The 19,293-nt window shown below is 44.7% G+C and overlaps 1 protein-coding gene across 1 annotated transcript in view; it reads left to right on the plus strand.

Moving 5' to 3' along the window:
- The window catches only part of LOC128310801 (uncharacterized), a 34,366-nt gene that overhangs the window by 13,601 nt on the left and 1,472 nt on the right, over positions 1–19,293 (plus strand). The window contains 7 exon segments of the mRNA XM_053047522.1: positions 14,042–14,206; positions 14,288–15,031; positions 15,100–15,324; positions 15,387–15,615; positions 15,688–16,028; positions 16,105–19,026; positions 19,097–19,291. Coding sequence (XP_052903482.1) covers positions 14,042–14,206; positions 14,288–15,031; positions 15,100–15,324; positions 15,387–15,615; positions 15,688–16,028; positions 16,105–19,026; positions 19,097–19,291 — 4,821 coding nt within the window.

A 19,293-nucleotide genomic window follows, 5' to 3' on the forward strand; every position in this document is an offset into this window, starting at 1 on the left:
AACATTTGGCACTCAGTGAACAACATGTTTGTTGTTTCTTTGTATCAACCATGCCTTTCATCCATTCGCGGAGAGGTAGTTCTGTTTTTGGTTGATGAAAAATGAATTAATTTACCATTTGCTCGCGCAGTAGACAAGCAACAATTTATAAGCTCCATGTTATGTGTCTGCCACCCCATTTTTAGCTTGTTTGGCTTCAGTCCAATCGGTGCTCGAAAGCATCGTTTTCCTGTCCCCCCCTCCCCAGTGAGCCACTGATGAACCGATGAAAAATCAAGTTGACAACAGCAAGCCAGGGAAAAACTGGCAAACATAACAAAACACTCTTGCCGACACACCATTCTTGTGATTATCCCCACCAGAATTCCACTTTCTCTCCGCTTTCCCGATAAGGAATACGTACCTCTATAGGCAGGTAGGCAGCAATCGGATGCTAGATTCCAGATAAGGGAAGTGAAGCGAAGTTTTGAGCAGAGCAAAAAAAAAACACGCGAAATCCGCTCACACTTCCTGTTTCTGCTGCCCGGGATGAACAGGTGGAACCCACACGGACCCACCCTTTTTGCGGAACAGCGGCAATTTTCCGGCATCGGTTTTTTGAAGTACGGAACGTGACTGGGATGATCGCGGGTGTGTCTAAAACAATCTTTCCGAAACTTGAACATGCCAGTTTTACGCCTACAGGCATTCGGCACGATTATGTGGAGTACTGTTACCTTCACCGTACGTGTATTGCTGCCAGTGCCGGAGAGAGTGAGACAATTTGTGCAACAAAGGGTCGACCTTTCCCTTAGGCATCCTTGAAGGGGCGTATAACGTGTAGCGTTTGAGTGCTGTGGTGCTAAGAAAAGCATAGTATTTTTATGATATTTTTTAGTGTCTAAATTAGTATAGTAAGTTAAATAAACGAAAGTTCATCGATTTATGTATCAATTTTACCATTCGTTTTATTCTGGTGATTTCCTATTTCATTGGTTTGATGTGAAACTTAAACCTGTATTTGATCGGTCTTGCCTAATGACTGGTTATCTGGGACTTGAATTAATCGTAGCTAGTTTTTCCTGAGTAAAAGTTACGCAATACAGTTCAAATTTCCATTATACCCAGACCTTTTACGCAGGTGAATATGATCGAACATAAAATTTTATTTACTTACTAATTTGCTGTATTAACCTTGGTATGTGTTTCTTTTGGCTCATTCCAATTAAGGTCCTTTGAACACAACGCATATACGCAATACATGAATTTAGAATCATCTGCCAAAAATATCCTTTCATCTTGTGTCTGTTGAATGTGAAAATGTTCCACACAGATCCACAACGCGTTATACAATCAAGGTGTTTCACACATGGACGAAAAACTTCAATTCAGTTCAAAGTTACTTTTCGAACTGCCTGTTTACCATCACCAGCCAAAAAAAAAGGTAATAAAATTTCCATTTCACATTGGCGGCACTTGTAACGAGGTGATAATAAATTCAGCAAATTGAGCGAAATGTGCTCAATTAAACAGAGGAATACCACTACCCCCTGTACCCGTACGCGGTGTATGGTTCGGGAACCGTTGCTGCTTCCCTTGTCTGCTGTCTCCGGAAGGGTTCAGTTACGGCTGATGGAAATTAGCCTCGCAGCTGCGCGTTTGATAGCCGACGGCAGTGCAGGAGTGGTGTACTGCTACGCCAATAATGGTAATATCGCCGAGTTCCTCGCAGCAAACTTTGCGACCGTACATGGGTCTTATGTTGCCCGTCCCCATATATTGCTTTCCATCCAACCCTAAGGATAAATGGGGATCGTTGTGTTACGTTCCGATTCATATCGTTGCAACAAATTTCAAACTATGTTATTGAATAAATGTCAAACGGTGCCAGAACAGCCGATGGAAATCCACCAGCACCCGTGAAGCCGTAGCTGTCTTTTCTCGCATTAGAAATTACGCTTCAAATTGAAGGAAGTCGCGCTAGTCGTAACCCTCGTTAATATTGCAACTTTTCTGCAAAATAGGTCAATTCATGTTGACAGAGCCGGTTCCGCTACTGCCCCGTTCATATCCTTCCCAGCACAATTCGTCATCAATCTTGCAGTGTGTTTTTCTTTCCATGCTTCTAACCCCAACCCTCCGTCCCGCCGAGTGCTCCAAAAACCCATTGAGTGAAAACTAGTTCCTTCGGTTCCCGGCGGTGTACCAGCTGGCCGGGGGAGAGATGAATCATCGTCGTTGTGCTCGATCTAAAGACGCTCGCTGTGAATCTGAGATGCTTTTGCCAGAATGTTGGTTCTTGCGTATTTTTCTTTTATTTCGGCACTGCCTTTTTATTCGTCCCACCTTCATACGCCCTGTGCGGCCCTGTTCGACAAATAATCGACATCGTTCTTCGGTCGATTTTTGTGCCGTCTTACTGTCCGTGGTTGGGCTTGCCCTTGCGGCAACTTCCGGGCACCGGGGCGAGTGGTTTTGACTGGAGGAAAACATAAACACTGTTTCGCCCTGATGAACTTTTCACTATTTTCACTTGTGCTGTTATGGGCACATTATTCAGGACATTTCGTTTCGCTGTATCGCATTACGCCACGCGATGTGGTGTGGAGGAGCGCTCGGGTGGTCGGGACTTTCACTTTTTGTTATTGCGGTTTTGCTTTCATCCCTCATCCCTGCACTTCAAATACTCACGAAGCGCTTTCCATCTTCGTTAAATGCTAATTTTTTTGTCTGCATCCGCATCTCGTTCAGTGTAACGTTCCTTTTACCGGAAGTGATGAAATAGTGAAGGGGGGGAGATTTTATAGCTCAAATTGATATAGGATATGGTTGAGTACAATAGGATGGGTTACGAGTTTGAATAAATCAAAATGTTTCCTCTCCTTAATGTAATCATCTGAAACTATAGCGTGTCATGTATATTTCCCACGGAACAACACTATTCTCTTGTGCTCCAAACTACCATTTTTCTGTTGTTGTTACGTAACAACCTTGTCCGCCTTAGCGCGTAACTAGTAAATCAGTTATAGTAGACATTCGGTTCTTTGCACCAAGAAGAGTAAAACTTTTACTATGCTTTTTCATTTTATGGTGTACAGTTTTTTTTTTTGTTATAAAATATTCATCCGTCGCATATGTAAAGAACGAAACTTCATCTTTACTGTTTCGCCAAGAGCATACATTGTCCAGCACTTGCAAGTAGTGTTCGTGGTCGTCGATGTGTTGCTGTTTCACTGTTCCACTACACTGTAAATACATTGTATGCACCAACCTAACGCCAAGACATCCTTACGACTGCAACCGAGGACAATCCCTTAACGATTGCTGCGGTTAGAGATTCATTTTATGGGGCACTTTTGTGCACAATTTGCAATAAAAATGTGCCGGCAGCTTGACAGATTAAATGTCCAGCGGTTAATGGAGCTGTATTGCAAGAGTGCAGTTCTTCTGTCTCTTTCCGGAAACGGGGGGTTGATTCTCTTCGGATTGAAAGAAGTGTTTTCTTCACTAAAATGTCCATTGTTTTATAGTAAGTGCATTCAATGCACTAAGTGCTTCAATTTGAAATTTTCTGCTAAATATAACTCAAACAAGCATGACTATTGCGGATTAAAAAAACGCCTAGCGTATAGGCACTCCGTCATACTAAAACAAATTACTACAAGGTAGTACATTTTAAAACCAGCCACCTAGCGCCACATGTGAGTTATGATAAATACTAAACCAAGGCTGTTAGTTGTGTTAAATAGCAACAGAGCAAGATCCTTTTGGAGTAAGGAACGATATGACGGCATAGTAGTGGACAAGTTTTCGCAGTGATTACATGACCTGGAGTAGTCTCGCGCTTATCATGAAGCAGATAGCGTGTGATGCCGTGACCAACTCGTAATAGTCACTAGCGACACGAACTTTACTTAATTATTCTTCCTCGCCAGCGGACCGTCGATCGGGGATTTAAATATATTATATTTGTAATATAACTATAATGATGACCTTCTTACTTGTTAGCATTAAGTATAATAAAACCTTTTCACATATTATTCCCCAAAAAAAAGCAAGTGATTATTTATCCGCAAACTACACAGCATGCAAATCAAGTGTGAATCTCTAGCGGGATAGCGATCACTAAACAATTGAAAATATTCTCTGATGAATTTGAAATGTTTGCTGATTTATGATCGCATAGACATACTCGACTAGCAAGTTTAAAAATGCTATCAGTGTAGGGCACAACCCTACACAATAGCTACAGCTTCGCTTTAGTAAAGGTATAAATTATGCTCATTTTTCCTTCCTCGTCATATAAATTGCTTATAAATCATCTAATTCAGTCATCATCATGAAAATTACGATGCAACATGAAGCCCACCAACAACACGATTGGTGTGCAGAAGGGCTCCTAACGATACGGAAGCTTCGTTCGAACCCATCGTTCAATCCAAAATTGAATAAATCTCCCTCACCAAACGGGAAACAACGATTCGGTATGCCGAATGGTACGACCGGAGGCCGTAGTTTCCATTTCCATCAATCGTTCATCATTCTCGAACCCTAAATTAAGATCCCGAGAGACCCCTCCCCGTGTGTATGTGATTGTGGATCAAACCAAAAAAGGATTAACATCACGCAGCGGTACGATGTTTCTCACAGATTGGATGTGGTAACGAGTGGTATTCGGCCACGTAACATGTTTAGCATATTTATGCAAGTAATCGGAATTCGTTCGACCTGCTCAAATAAGTAAGCGATTGATGATGCGTTATGGAAATGCTGGTGTAGACAAAAAACAATGGATTAATGCGAATCCTATTACTCACCGCTTCTATTCCAAACGCAACAGAATGGGTCTGTTTGGAATGTATTGCCAATCGGAATAAGCTTGTTTTTCATGACTAATTCCCTTCAGACAAGCTTCTATCGTAAACCGATAACGGCTAATCTTGATTTCAAAACGTCCCCAATTCCAGCTCACAATTCACAGTTGGAATTACTATCGGAAATGATGATAACGGTAGTGCAAAGCGATAAGATATGTTCCCGTTCGTATGTTGGAGAAATCCGTAGATTTATACAAAGGAGGAATTAAAGTATCCCAGTTCGTGTTGATCTTTACCCCAGTGCACAATGAAATTACCTACAGCGTTGCTAGCTCTTTCAATCATTTTGCTTGTCGGGTTGACACCTGTGTTTGGGGTGTGCAATTTCGGTCTTGGAACGCGTGTCAGAGGTAAGCGTAAAAGACTCGATCACCCGTGAACGGTTGACTCACGCGTTGGTTGCATCATTTTCATCGCAGGTGAATATGTGCTGCACACAATTCGTGTTACAAAACGTGCCACCGAAGGACCGGAAAATCTACAATTACATCTCGACTATAAAGCAAGCCCACTGTTAAACCAGGAGATTACCTTCGCCGAAGTGCAGACCGCATCGACGTCTTCGTGTTCGTTTTCCTCTCCTCCGGAAAATATTAGCAAACATGTTCAAACAACGCTGACAAGCCAAACACCGATAACAGAATTCGTTGTAACAATGACGGTGTATGGTTTTAATTGGGCTAATTAAGCTAATGTGTAATACTTATGTGAAAATATATAGCCTTACATCTTTTGTAGCGTACCGCTTGTAACTCACAATGAAGTTAAACATTTTGTTGTTATTTTCAATCATTGATTTGTACGGAACATGTCACAGATTGTTGATAACCAATCAGAATGTTAAGTCAATGTGTTATGTCAGCAATAACGCTAAGCGAGATTTATCAATTTATCTTATCAGACAAGGGTAGATACTAAAGCGTTCTTTTCTGTTTATTACTGGCACTCATTCGTGTTCATTTTTGCGTTACCGGGCATTCATTTTTCAGATTATTGAATTTTATTTTGTACTAAAACGAGTAAAGGGATAAAGGTTTCCAGTTTTTAAAGGATGAAATATTTAGAGAAATTATATCGTTTGGAAGTATATAATCATAGGACACAAAATATCACCAACGGCAGGCTAAGATCACCCAGGTTGTAATCTGCGATCTTGGCCCCATTTCTCCCAATATTCTGAAAGATGATTCTATGGAAGATGTTGTTCTATGGATGTTTACCAATACTCTTGCAAGTTTTTAAGAACTTTTGCAATTACCAATAGTTTCACTACAATAGATCAAAACATTTCCAATGCAGTGTGTATAAGTACACTGCGAAATGTAGTACAACTTCCTCACCCGTTGAAACTTTATCCTTTCGCTTCTGTTTACATTGAGCCAAAGTTTAAAATTTGTTCCTCTAGCCAGAATCGCACTTGAGTGGCAACTCTCACCGGCGCAACTTGTTCACGAGAACCAGGTTCAAATTTTGCTGATTAAACATTAATTTTAAATCGACTGCAAAACTCTGCACGACGGAATGCCACGATTGCTTTCGCATCTCTGTCAGTATCCACGCCATGGTACGGAGTAGAATTTCGATTATCGTTTTATAGTTGAAAACGCGTTCGAGAGCTTCCTGTAGCGATCTTCATGAACATGAACGAGGGGGCAATGCCAGTACGAACGAGACTGGGAAAGAATTGTTCCGCAAACGCAATTGCAAAAGTGCTTCAGAACCAAAGAGTTCAGAATGATGTAACGATTCTTTCTTTAGTCGAGAGAAAAACCACGACCTTGGCATCATCTACGTCACTCGAAATCAGCACTCGTTTTGCAGTGCAGTGCGGTTCAAATAGAGTAGGTACGTAGAAACGCGTCCTCCGCTTCGACCTAGCGTTTGCATTTGTGCCGAGTTTCATGCGGGGTACCCTATTCGACAATAGTTTATGACAGTACGCTCCCGGTCCCGGTCTAGGTGGACGGCCAATCATACCGTGGTTTCGATTTCTGGAGTGACTGCTACTAGCAGAAGCACCTGCAAGCACTCGATTGGCTAAAGTTGCCTTCTGCCGGATGACATTTGGCTCTGATATGTGCGGCTATACAATACGTTTTATGACTTGCGGGTTATACAAACGTCACATTTTAACCTTCGCTGAACATGCGGACAAGCGCCTTTTGTCCTTTTTTCCACAAAAGTTTCTTTAAGTGAATCCCGCATTTTGACACGAACCCATGTTCACACATGTCACCCTTTCTTTTACTACTCAGAAACCACACTGTACGTTTACATTTACTTAGTCTAAAGGTTTTGAGTCAGTATGGCTGGCGTAAGTGTCTAAGACTGGAAGGTGTGTAAATGGAGCGCAGAGTAAATCACGAAAGTTTCACACGCTTCGCTGACCTCGGCATTCTCGTCCCAACGGTGCACATATTTTCGTTGACACGATGCCAACCAACAACAAGAAAGAAAAACAATATACCACGATGCTCTTTTCCAGCGACTAAGCGATGGATGTCTCTGCTGTTGGCATTCGTTTTCAAGGATTCGGCAAGAAATGTCGACCGCAGGAACGTAGGAAGATGGCAATGTTGAATTCTTTTTTTTTTTGCTCCATGCAACGGTATCGGTTTTTATTTCGGCTGAAGGTTTCGTCTGCTTGGCATCCAATAAATGTACCAAGGAACTGCTCTCCTTGAAGGTGTTGATGTGGCTACGATTTCGATTACAGCTGCCATTGATGGTAGAATATGTACCGCGGAAATTTACGTCAGTTGCTTGAAAACTAAAAACGATATACAAAGTGGAAACAACGTACAATTTTCCCCGTAATAGTAACATTCATCTATCTTAAGGCGGTTCGGTGGTATGTTAGTAGCGGGGCCGGTCTTCTGGACGGCAGCTACGGTAAATTATATCAAAGGACGGTAAAAGACGGTAAATTATATCAAAGGAAGCCAGAAATGGCAGGATGAGGTTTTTTTATGGCGATTAGGAGCAGGAGTAACAATTATAACAAGCGTTAATGAAAAATTTCCACTGACTTGAGAACGATGCTGAACAAACACGTGTGTGCAAAAAAGGGTGGATCATATTGTTCATGGCTATAACGTAGACAACTGTCACGAACGAGCTGTGAAATTAGTGTGCTGTACGGAATGCACCAGTTTCCACCTTCGTTTCAATCGTGTGCCGCTTGCTACGATTGTCTTGCCATATCGTTCGAATACATCGAATACATGACATCTTAGACCGTGTTCTTACGGTGTAGCCAGTTGGAACTCGTTTGTGAATTGGTAAAAACAAGGAAATAGGAGGTAAATTCTGTAAATTAAGTTGAAATATGTTAAACTATTACTGGAAATTTCTAGATATCAAATGCTTCAGGCAAAAGTGGTCAAAAATCCAATCGTAGCGGCACACGATTCGAACGAGATGACATACCAATCGAAGCAAGCGGCCCGAGATTCAATGCAAACGGCACAACTTTGAACCCACCATCTTTGGCTGGCTATTTCCGGGCAAAGGAGAAAATGAACCAAAATCGATAACGATAAAAAATGTAACCCCTCCTTCACACACGGTAAACGCATTCGGCGCATTCTAAGACGATAACTTTCTTGCCGGTCCGGAAAAAAAATCAGCACAAAATTTTCACCATTTTTTTCGTTCCCTTTTTTTTTAACGGAACCGAATCCGAAAGTGTTTTCCGGAAATGTTGGGCAAAAATAGATGATTCACACGTTCTAGCAGGAGTTATTCGGCTTTCTTTCTTTTTTTTTTCTTTCCCGTCCACAAATAAAAAGACTTGTTATCTTTTTTTTTTTACTTCATGCATTCAATATGAGCTTTCTCGCGGCTGCTGGCGAATAAAGTTACCACTCAAATTTTCCATCATCACCCGACCCGGAAAGCAATGAAACGCTTCCGGGATATGAGTAGCGTGAAAAATACATTCTTGAATCATCAAAATATCCCCGGGCTAATACTGGCCAATGGATGGCAGTAGCGGTCTGGTCATCCGATTTAACCGGTCACTGGCTTTGGAGAAGACCCTCCTGGCGTTCGGGTGAAAAAAAGGGTGCAAAAAATAGATGGAAACCCATCGACATGAAAATCCAATTACGCGCGAGCAGTGTCTCGCAGGGAAGTTCGAGTATCGTCTATGTGGTGCTATGCAAAAATTCTACACGCTTCGAACTAGCCTTCGAACACTCCAGCGCACTGTCATGTCAAATGCCGACTCGTACAGCACAGATACTTTGTCCAACGTCGAAGAACATCGAAGAAGAAATTCGACCAATGAAAACCTCCCACAAAACCTCCAAGCTCTAGGGTTGAACAGGACTTCTGTACGAAGGGTGCACCGTTGTTCGACGGTTGATGTACGTTTAGCCCGCGGTTCTTTCGAGTTCCAGTTCGTGATTGTGTTGGTTTACCCAGTGAATTGTCCATCAGCCAAATCCAAATCGACCCGGGAACGATTGAACCCAGATTGGACTGTTGCTGCTGCTGCGTGTGTTATTTATTTTTTTGCTGGAGCTCAGTTACACGCATTGAATGGCACTCGAGGTGCATACACAGGATTTTGGATTTTTCCTATTACACGTACCAACGTACAACTCGACATGTTCGCAACTTCATTTTGCAGCCACTAACGCATGCAAATTACACAGCACAACGGCGATATTAAAATCTGTACAAATCTATCTCACGATTTACATTAACCAATCGATCATATATTTTACTAATCCAATATCATCACAACATTCATCTAGATAACCTTTAAACCAACAATTTCACAACACTTTTTGCGGCGCAGTACCAGGACCTACCTCTTCCGTGGACTATACATTCCTGGTACTATACATTCGGAAATCCTGGTGCAATTTCGTTTACACTTTAAAGTCACAAAGTCGATATTCTTCTCTGCATTTAATTTATCACATAGAAACAAATGTTTTATATAACCAAGGAAGATGTTTTTGGTAATGTTTTTACCTTTTAAATTAATTTCTTTGCTTTAAATTAATTCTGCTGTTAAATTTTCAAAAATCGCACAATCGGCGACCGCCTACTCCGCCTACCGTTTGATTCGCCGTTGATCCCAATGTAGAATTTAGATAACTTTGTCTTACAATAATTGTTTTCCTATGCTGGTGGATAACAACAACGGTGTGTTTCGATGGCATATTTCTGGGCACAAGCAACAATTGCTTACCTGAGACTTAATTAATCTAATCGATAGAATAGCCAGCAGAAATTCAAAAAGAAGTGTAATTATTTTTCATTGACAACTTCTTTGAAACTGGGCACAGTTCGTGTGCTGCTTTCGCAGCACAAATTGCATCGCTCCAGCTGAATTGCATCCATTTTGCTGAAGGAAAAGTTTTCCCTGCACAGAGTGCCTTCAAATTTCCTTCCTTTTATTCGGTTTTGCTTTTTCCCGTTGCGTACAGTACGCGTTTTGTTAAATTTTCCCTACCTCTCCATTCACGTCCGGAAGTGGGTCAGTTGGAAAATTTTATAATGGGAAATAATCCAGCACGGTCGGTAAACTTAACCCATTTGGGATTGGCCGTTTCGCCATGCTGTTGGTTCCGGTGCTTCCCGACGCCGTTTGCCGTTTGGTCCCAACCGAATGCTGTCAACGAGAAAAAGGCGTTGTTATCGCTTGACAACACCCGTACGGTGGAGTGCTGGATGATGGCCGTTCACCGTACATGAGCTAACACGAGGTACGTGCACCTCGAATGGCCGAGGGAACGTGCATCATGATGATGCCGCTTGGAAAGCGGCGCCACGTGATCCTTGTTGCCAATGTGGTTTACCCAAACCAACGCATACCCTTGCCGCCGGTCAGCATATCACGAGGGAAAGAAGGGGTACGGGAATGGGAGATAATAAATTTTCTCCCAGCAAACAAACAACGGCCAATAAATTTCAATTTAATCAGCGTCAAACAATCGGCGAAGCTAATGCAGCCGAGGGGAAAATTCTGTTGTGGTACCAGCGATTGCAGAGCCATGTTAGACGACATCTTTGTTGGGAAGGGTGATGGTACGTAGCTACAAGGGTAGCTGGTGACTCATGATGCATGATGTACCTGATGCGGGAATAATGGTTCTAAAGAATGACATCGTTCTTCGCAACAGCAAAAGCTTTGCGTGTGCTCCGCGCGGAAGCTTCAACTAAATGAATTTAGGGGTGCAATTTTTGTCTGAAGTTGTTTTACGAGCAAAAAAAATCATTGAAAGCAACAAATGAAGATTCCTTGAATGCTTGTTATGTCGTATTTTAAAAAAAATGACTCTTTTATGTTGTGAGAAGGTGTTGTGCCTAATGGCGCTCACATTCGTGACATTCTTCTTCTTCATCGGCAACTTCAAGAGGTCTAGAGGTCTGTTATTTCTAGCTTTCTTTGACTTTATTAACCCGTAGCCGCATAGTCAGTCCTGCGTACGGAGGATTGGTCTCGGATGGGAATTTGGATCGATCCTGTCATGTGAAGACCCATACACCGCCGGTCGGTCACCGTTGTGGCATTAATAGTAAATAATTCTTCAGGTTTAAAATGTTAGGTATAAGTCGACATAATCATTCGGTGCAGGGTCACCAGAGTTGACAAAATGCTGACAAATTTGTCAAGTGACAAAATCAGCTTGTCAACTGCAAAAAACCACTACACCGTTGCGTTGCGTTCTGTCGTGGCGCTCACAAATAGTGATAAAAGCTCCGTTTTGACAAATTTGTCAGCATTTTGTCAGCATTTTGTCAGCTGGTCCTGCACCTATTAGATCGACAATTGCTTGCCAGCACCTTGCATGTTAGTAATACAATACTTGTACATACATCCTGGTAGACTGCCATGTCTTGTCATTGATACTGTTTTAAAGTATAGTAAGTAAACTTAATTTTCTACCCAATGTTTTTCATGCAATTGCGTACAATACTACCCTGTTTTTATATTCTTGCCCTAATGGACCAATCGTATCGTTACAACTCCAGTGTCTCGTTAAACTCGTTTAGTTTCCTCTGTCACTTTCAAGCGTGCTTCAAGCTTTTTTCTTGTATTATCGATACACTCAACACTGGCAACGTTTTTCCCGCACTGGCTCAAACCCCACCCCTTCACCCACCCAACTACCCCAAACACTAGCTAGCAGGAAAAGCTTCATCAACAATGTTTCAATTAAGTGTACGACATCGCTGCGGACGTTAACACGGGCGGTACCATTTTCGTCGCCGGTAAATTAACGTCACCCATTTCGGTCCTTCAGTCGGTCGCGTAGTCGGGCGGGATGCCTGAAAGCTTCTTTGTTAAACGCGTGCCCGGGCTGCACATTGTGCTGCTTCCCGGGCACGATTTACTCCACGAATTTCCGGCTGTCGATTATCGTTTGCCAACGTCGATGGGTTTGCCGTTTTTGTCTCATCGCCTTTGCTTCGTGGCACCGCGCGGTAGAGCGGTCACTGCTATTCTGAACGATATTTGCTACAAAATAATAATAATAAAAAAAACACTGTCCAGGTTGATGATGGTACCATGCCGGTTGCCATAATGGAACATCATCCTATTTATAGCGGCTAAATCGAATTTCTTTTTCCTACTTCCGCGTCCACCCCTAACGTACGCGGGTGATAAAACTTTCTACTACCCCTGCAGTGGGACGAGGAATTGTAACGGCATTAGCGGCAAACGTTACCGGCGGTAAAGTATCTTCACGACCACGATGGTGGATGTTTTAATCGATTTTCCAACCGTCCAACCGTCCACTGCAGGGACACTGGCCCGCCCTGAATGCTGAAACATTCTCGGGTAGGGACGGAATATTAGTAACGATTGGAATGCGCTAGTGCGCTTCCTATCCCGACTAGCTGCAAGGGGCATGGTCGGTGTTTGTAGGTCACCAGACCAGTTGCCGCCATTTGCGCGAAAGATAATCTTCGGAGCAAGGGTGACACTTGCTACGGGGTGAAGCCAGAAAGGACGCCTGAACTAGGCCGCTAAAGCGTCCCCACAATGTAAACTATAATCCCAAAGCAAATACAGCAGCTTCGAAAGAATGTTTACTGGCGAGCATTCGGAAGTAGAACATGGTTGGAATGATAATAGTACAATGGGTGGGACATTTTCCGAATAGAATGGAACACGCCGTTATCGTGGATTGTACTATTGACCGAACGTTTACTGGATCAATTGAAATGTAAGTGGATGTCGCGTGGGTAGAGTCTTACGTTACTCCATATTACTATTGGTCTTCCATTACAGCCGAGTCCAGAGTCCGTTGTGAGTGAGTGCTGTTCCAATCTCTACTGTTACTAAAAGGCTAAATAAACATTGGTTGCTCCATCGTACCTAGGCGACGTAGACGATATAGCGTGTCTGATGGTCATTAGATGATTAATGAATGTTTCTAAATTAATCGTCCTTGCTTTTGGAGGTCTTACAGATGTAATATGGGAGGATCTTTAGTTTTGAAATATACAAAATTCGTTCCTTGTTCGTGCGACACCCCTATGCTTTAGGCTATATTTACGTAAAGTGCTCCGTTTCAAATTATTCTTGGGTTTTCAATCGTTTCCAGCGTTTTCTTGTTTTGTTATTCTTTAGTACAACACTGTCGTGTATCACAACAATAAACAACCAGGCTTGATGAAGCGGAAGGCCGGCAATGTTGGCTTAGAACAGCTTTGCCATATCGTGGCAACTTTGCGAATGTTTAACGAACTTCTGAACGCCGTCGATCAATCTGACGAACGGTGGCTCTGCTTCTGACTACAGCAGTGAGTACTTTCTGCTTGGCAAAAAAAATAACAAGCCTTCATGCCAAAGTTGCAAAATATGTTTATGGCACGCAATTGAACCCTCAAACGTACGCGTGCGGGTGCAACGTGCACAGCGGAAGTTTTGATACTTCTGCAGCATGATTCTGGCTCTGAAATGCTTATATCCTAGATTGGGACGATTATTTTTGCTAGATTGTGTGTGTGTGTTTCCTGAATTCCGGATTGCGCTATAGTTGCGTTGTAATCGTCAGTTGTGACAAGCGAAGACAAGTTCACGCAATTTATGGAACATGGCGTTTTGTTCACCTTTGCCTTTTACGGAGTTTCCTTTCCCTGTGCATCAATGCGTATATATCACATTGTCTAACTGCGTATGTTTTTGTGTGTTTCGATTTGGGACTATTTTACAGGAAGAGGGATGGAAACTAAACCGTACCAACTACTATCAGGAAGGATGGCTAGCCACGGGGAATGTGCGGGGCATCGTCGGAGTCACGTTCACGACCTCACACTGCAAGAAAAATGTCGATTACCCGTTACGCACTAACTACAACCTGCGTGGGCACCGGTCCGATGTAAGTGTAACGCAGCGATCCTTAAGATATCGACTCCTTGCTAAACCTTGTCTCTTTCCCATTATATCTTATACCATCCAGGTGATCCTGGTTAAGTGGAACGAACCTTACCAGAAGCTGGCAAGCTGTGATAGTTCCGGCATTATCTTCGTATGGATAAAATATGAAGGTCGATGGAGCGTGGAGCTCATCAACGATCGTAACACACCGGTGACACACTTCTCTTGGTCACACGATGGGCGGATGGCGTTGATCTGCTATCAGGATGGTTTCGTGCTGGTGGGTTCCGTCGCTGGGCAGCGGTACTGGTCGTCGATGCTGAACCTGGACGCAACCATTACCTGCGGCATCTGGACGCCGGACGACCAACAGGTGTACTTCGGCACTACCCAGGGACAAATCATTGTGATGGATGTACACGGTGCGATGGTGTCACAGGTACCGCTCAGCTCGGACGTAGGCATTACCGCAATGGCGTGGTCGTGCGAAAAGTTCAAGATGGAGGAAGGTGAAGATACGGAACCGGGCGTTACCAATGCATCGAAGCGTAGCTTCGTGTTGGCCGTGAGCTTCCAGAACGGGTATATTTATCTGCTGAAGTCGTACGACGATATCACCCCAAGCCAAATCCACACGGGCATGAACGGGGAGCTAGGAATTGTGATGGAGTGGAGTAACTCGCGGGAACTGTTGGCCGTGGCCGGGACCGAGCTGGGCAGCCCGCACGTGACTGATATCCATGGTGCTACGGTGTACAATAATCTACTCAAGTTCTACACCGAATCCGGTAATCTTCTTTACACCGCCAAAATTCCAAATAGTACGGTAAGTACTCGGACAGTTTTAAACGCTCCATAACATTTTCAACGGCAACGACATCTTTCACTTTGCAGTATCCTGTTTCCGCCCTTACTTGGGGTCATAATGATAAGCGTATCTTCATAGCGACGGGAACGCAAGTACATATTGCTTGGGTTTCAAGGCGCGTCGCATCGCTGCAGCTGTTCTGTCGTCTGAAAGTTCAAACCTCGTTGGCTTCGGAAGCATTGCTGCCAAGACTGCCCCTGCCCGGTCGGATAAAGGCACTGATCGGGAATCTGTTTGCTCAAACTATACGGGTACGATCGAACACCATTATCAAATGTCTTAATGGCTTAATGACTTCTAATCTTGCTTCTAGTGCTGTGTTCCCGATTTGAAGTCACTTCGAGAGTTTGTGTCACGTCCGCCAGCCTGCTCGACGCGATTGCACTGTACGATGATACGACACGACGACGATTCCAACCAGAGCTCAGGGACATGCTACACGCTCTACTTGGAGTTTCTCGGTGGCCTTGTGCCACTGCTCAAAGGCAAACGAACCTCCAAAATACGGCCAGAATTTGTGATATTCGATCCTCAGGTTGATGGTGAGTAAGATGGTCGTGCTGTTTTGATGCGCTTGTGCAATGGTTTAACGTTGATTGATGTATTTACCACAGAAGTTTCTACATACTGTACATATTCATCTGATTCGACCACAACCACAACCACGACGAAAAGTTCTTCGACGTCTAGTCACTCGACAACTGGCACGAACGGTCGATCAGATAGCTCGGAGAGTGACATCGATGACGAATGCCGTAAGCCAATAAGCTAAGGAGTTTATGAGTCGAACAAATATGTGAAAGTTTCTCTTGTTGTAGGATCTCCGAGATTAGATCGGAAACGAAAGAATGGGACGAAAAAACGCAACCCTAGCAGCAACGATCGATCTCCAAACCAAAATTCTGACTCTACAGAAAATAATGAAGATTTAGCTTATCTCGACACATTACCAGAGGTACGTAACAAATGCGTCATCCTAGAGTACCGTGCAGAATGCTGCAATATAGTTTTGTTCGTATCGTATCTTTCAGCATGTGAAGCTTGTCGAAGTAACGTCCAACATCTGGGGAACGAAGTTTAAGATACATGGACTAGCCAAAACTCTGCCGGCTAATCTCGGGCAGGTCACATACAAAACTTCGCTACTACATCTCCAGCCTCGCCAGATGAAGCTAGTCATCACCGAGCTGCGCGATGACTTCCCCACCGGTCCGGATCCCAACTTTAATCCGAACATTTTTTCCGAAGACGAGGAAGATCAGCAGCATCAGCAACAGCTGCAACAACATCAGCATCATCAACAGCACACACATCAATTGCAACATCACTCACAACACCATTCCAATGGAACACACGGCCAATCGTTAGGCACGTCCTCTAGAGATAGTTCCGGTTCCGGTGCTATTAGCCGAAAATTGCTGAACGAAAGTGCGCCTCCAATTGCGCCGATGTCTCCACGTCCGAATCGCTTTCCTTCGCGGCCTCGCCGGCAACAGCATCAACCATCTGCATTGGCCGGATGTTCATCGGCAAGCGGAGGACTCTCTCGCAATGGAGTCCCGGGGTTGGGTCCACTTGCACGTGCCGAATCGTACGAGGACGATACGGATGGGGCAGAATCATCCGTTGTAGTCGTTAGCGATCTTCACAGTGCAGCCGCACGAACTCCTCCGCGGCAAAGCATTGGGTACAGTCTCGTTAGTCGGCCATCATCCGCCTCCAGCAATCAATCACGCGTTGCCATCAGTCCACTGTACTGTGAGGGTTCCGTGCCAACGCTTCAGTCGCCCAAGAACGCTGTTGCACCGAGTGATATTATTTTCGATCGCCCACCAGCAGGACAGACGACGCTTATGAGCTATTCAAGCAATAACGACTACATTGGTAGCTTGGTGCAGGTGAAGAGTGCCCTTGTGTCATCCGATCACCATCATGGACGTGGCACAGTGAATACGACAATGCCATTAAACTTAAATCTCAACCTTGATCGTGCGGATACAAACCGCGCGATGTGCACGAACGGTAGCAGTGGGAAAGACACACAACTAGTCAATGCCCGATGTACACCGAAAAAGCAAAACCTCAAATTCATCGATGAAGAATCGACGCCCAGTACATCGGCTACTGTTGTCGTTCCGAATGCGATACAGGCTCCTTCTACCACTAATGTAGCTTCTTCCGCTGCACCGCCAACCGCTGTAGATACGAACGGACTAGAGACACCCATGTCGGAAACGATAGGCGGTATGCACCGGACTCCTACCGTTGCCTCGATGATGCCTTTCATCCCTGTGGCTTCTTCCGGAGCTACGTCTACCCGTATTCCCGACTCAATTACGCGTAGCTGCAGTGTCGGATATCTGGACAACATGACGATTGTACCGGGCGAGGAGGCACTCTCAATGATGCGACGTGATGCACCTTATAAGCGACTCGTACTAGTCGATAAGAAGCGACAGAAAAAATACAAACGCAACTTAGACGAGCTGCGCCAAGCGACCAGATTACGGGTGGACGCAAAATCCAAAAGCCTTGACTCCTGCTCGGACATTCTACAGGATGTACCCAACCTAAACCGAGATCTTATCAACCTGTTTCGCCAGATGCCGAAGGTGAACGAACTATCCGAAAATGAAACCGAATATTCTTCGTCCGATCAACTGATTGCTGGTGGGAAGAGTTGTTTAAAGGAGGTTAGCGGTATACTCGCACGGAAAGGTGCACCGATGAAGTTTGGCCCGGGGGTATCCGGCCAGGGTGGATCGAAAACTCCAGTACTGAATCGTAAAGAAAGGCCAAAAAGTTGCTCCATTTGCAAGCAGATCTCTCCAACGGTTAACTCCACCGAACCCATTTGTGTCAAGTGTCGAAAAGGTGGTGTCGTTCAGGATATGCCGGCTGATGACTGTAGAAAAGAACCTTCGGTGAGTGTACCGAGTACAACCTCGTCGACTGATTCGCAGGTGATTGCAAACGGCCATGATACGGTGAGCGCCGGAAAGCCACCGCAGGCACCACCCAAAGCTAAACGTACCACTCTTGGTCAGTATATCCGATCCGCTTGTAGTAATCACTACGGAGATCACTCGAACGGGAAAGACTCCAACGGTGCAGTTACGTCCTCGGGGAAAGGTGGCGGATTTTTCGATCGTAAATCATCATCCACCCATCAGCAACAGAACCTGCAACAGTCACAGGTAGCAAGTAGCGAATGTCCGGCAGGTATTCCGGACCCATCCGCAGCACCAGCTCCGTCCAATAGCACACCTTCCCGTTCGGTGGCCCGGATCGTAACGAGCTTCACCGATAGTCCACTGTTTTCACGGCGCAACCGACAAGCCAAAGCACTGGAAAGCGGAGCAGACTCCAGTAAACCACCGAGCGAATCCAGCACACCGATTCTGCTGCGATGGAACGCAAACCGCCACAACAAGCACGGTAAAGCAGACTCTGTCGATTCGCCGAAGAAGCATCGTCGCAACGGAAGTTGCCCGGGACCGAGTAACGAGCCGTCGATAGATGGCGGTGAATCATCCGCTGGGATGGCCTCCGCATCGTCACAAACGGAAGATCCACGACCGAGTGGATCGGGACATAGTGGACCGACCGGGCTTATAAGTAGATGGCGCGATATGGAGGACGGTGGTCGTCAGTCTACACCACCTGCATCACCAGCCCGGCTTGCGCGAAGTTCTCCGGCATCGCCAACACCAAGCAAAAAAAGCAAACGGCATCAGAGTGCTTCACCCATAAGGCACATTCTGAACTCTCCGTTGCTAAATCGGAGGCAGCGGAAAAAGCAGCACACCGAAAGCTCAGACGATGAGAATGGTGGTGGTGGTAGCCACAATCACAGCAGCCCTAGTAACCACACGGATGACAGCAGTGGCAGTACAAGCGCGAAACAGTACCGAGACCTTGAAACGTTCCAGAAGGCACAGCTACGACAGAAGGTTAGTAGCAGTAAGTTAGTAGTAGAAGCAGTAACACGTCATCCTTGCGATTGTGATCTACCTTTTACAGCTAAAGCGTGGAAAAATCGAACCGAACGGTGTGGCCAGCTCTTCGCAATCACCCGCCCCGGTACGGCGCGAGTTTGTGATGCACAATAAGGCCCCGATGTGGAATGAGAACAGTCAAGTCTATCAGCTAGATTTCGGAGGGCGCGTTACGCAGGAATCGGCGAAAAACTTTCAAATCGAATTTCGTGGTAAACAGGT

This window comes from Anopheles moucheti, chromosome 2 (genome assembly GCF_943734755.1).
Source record: "Anopheles moucheti chromosome 2, idAnoMoucSN_F20_07, whole genome shotgun sequence".
Lineage (NCBI taxonomy): Eukaryota > Metazoa > Arthropoda > Insecta > Diptera > Culicidae > Anopheles > Anopheles moucheti.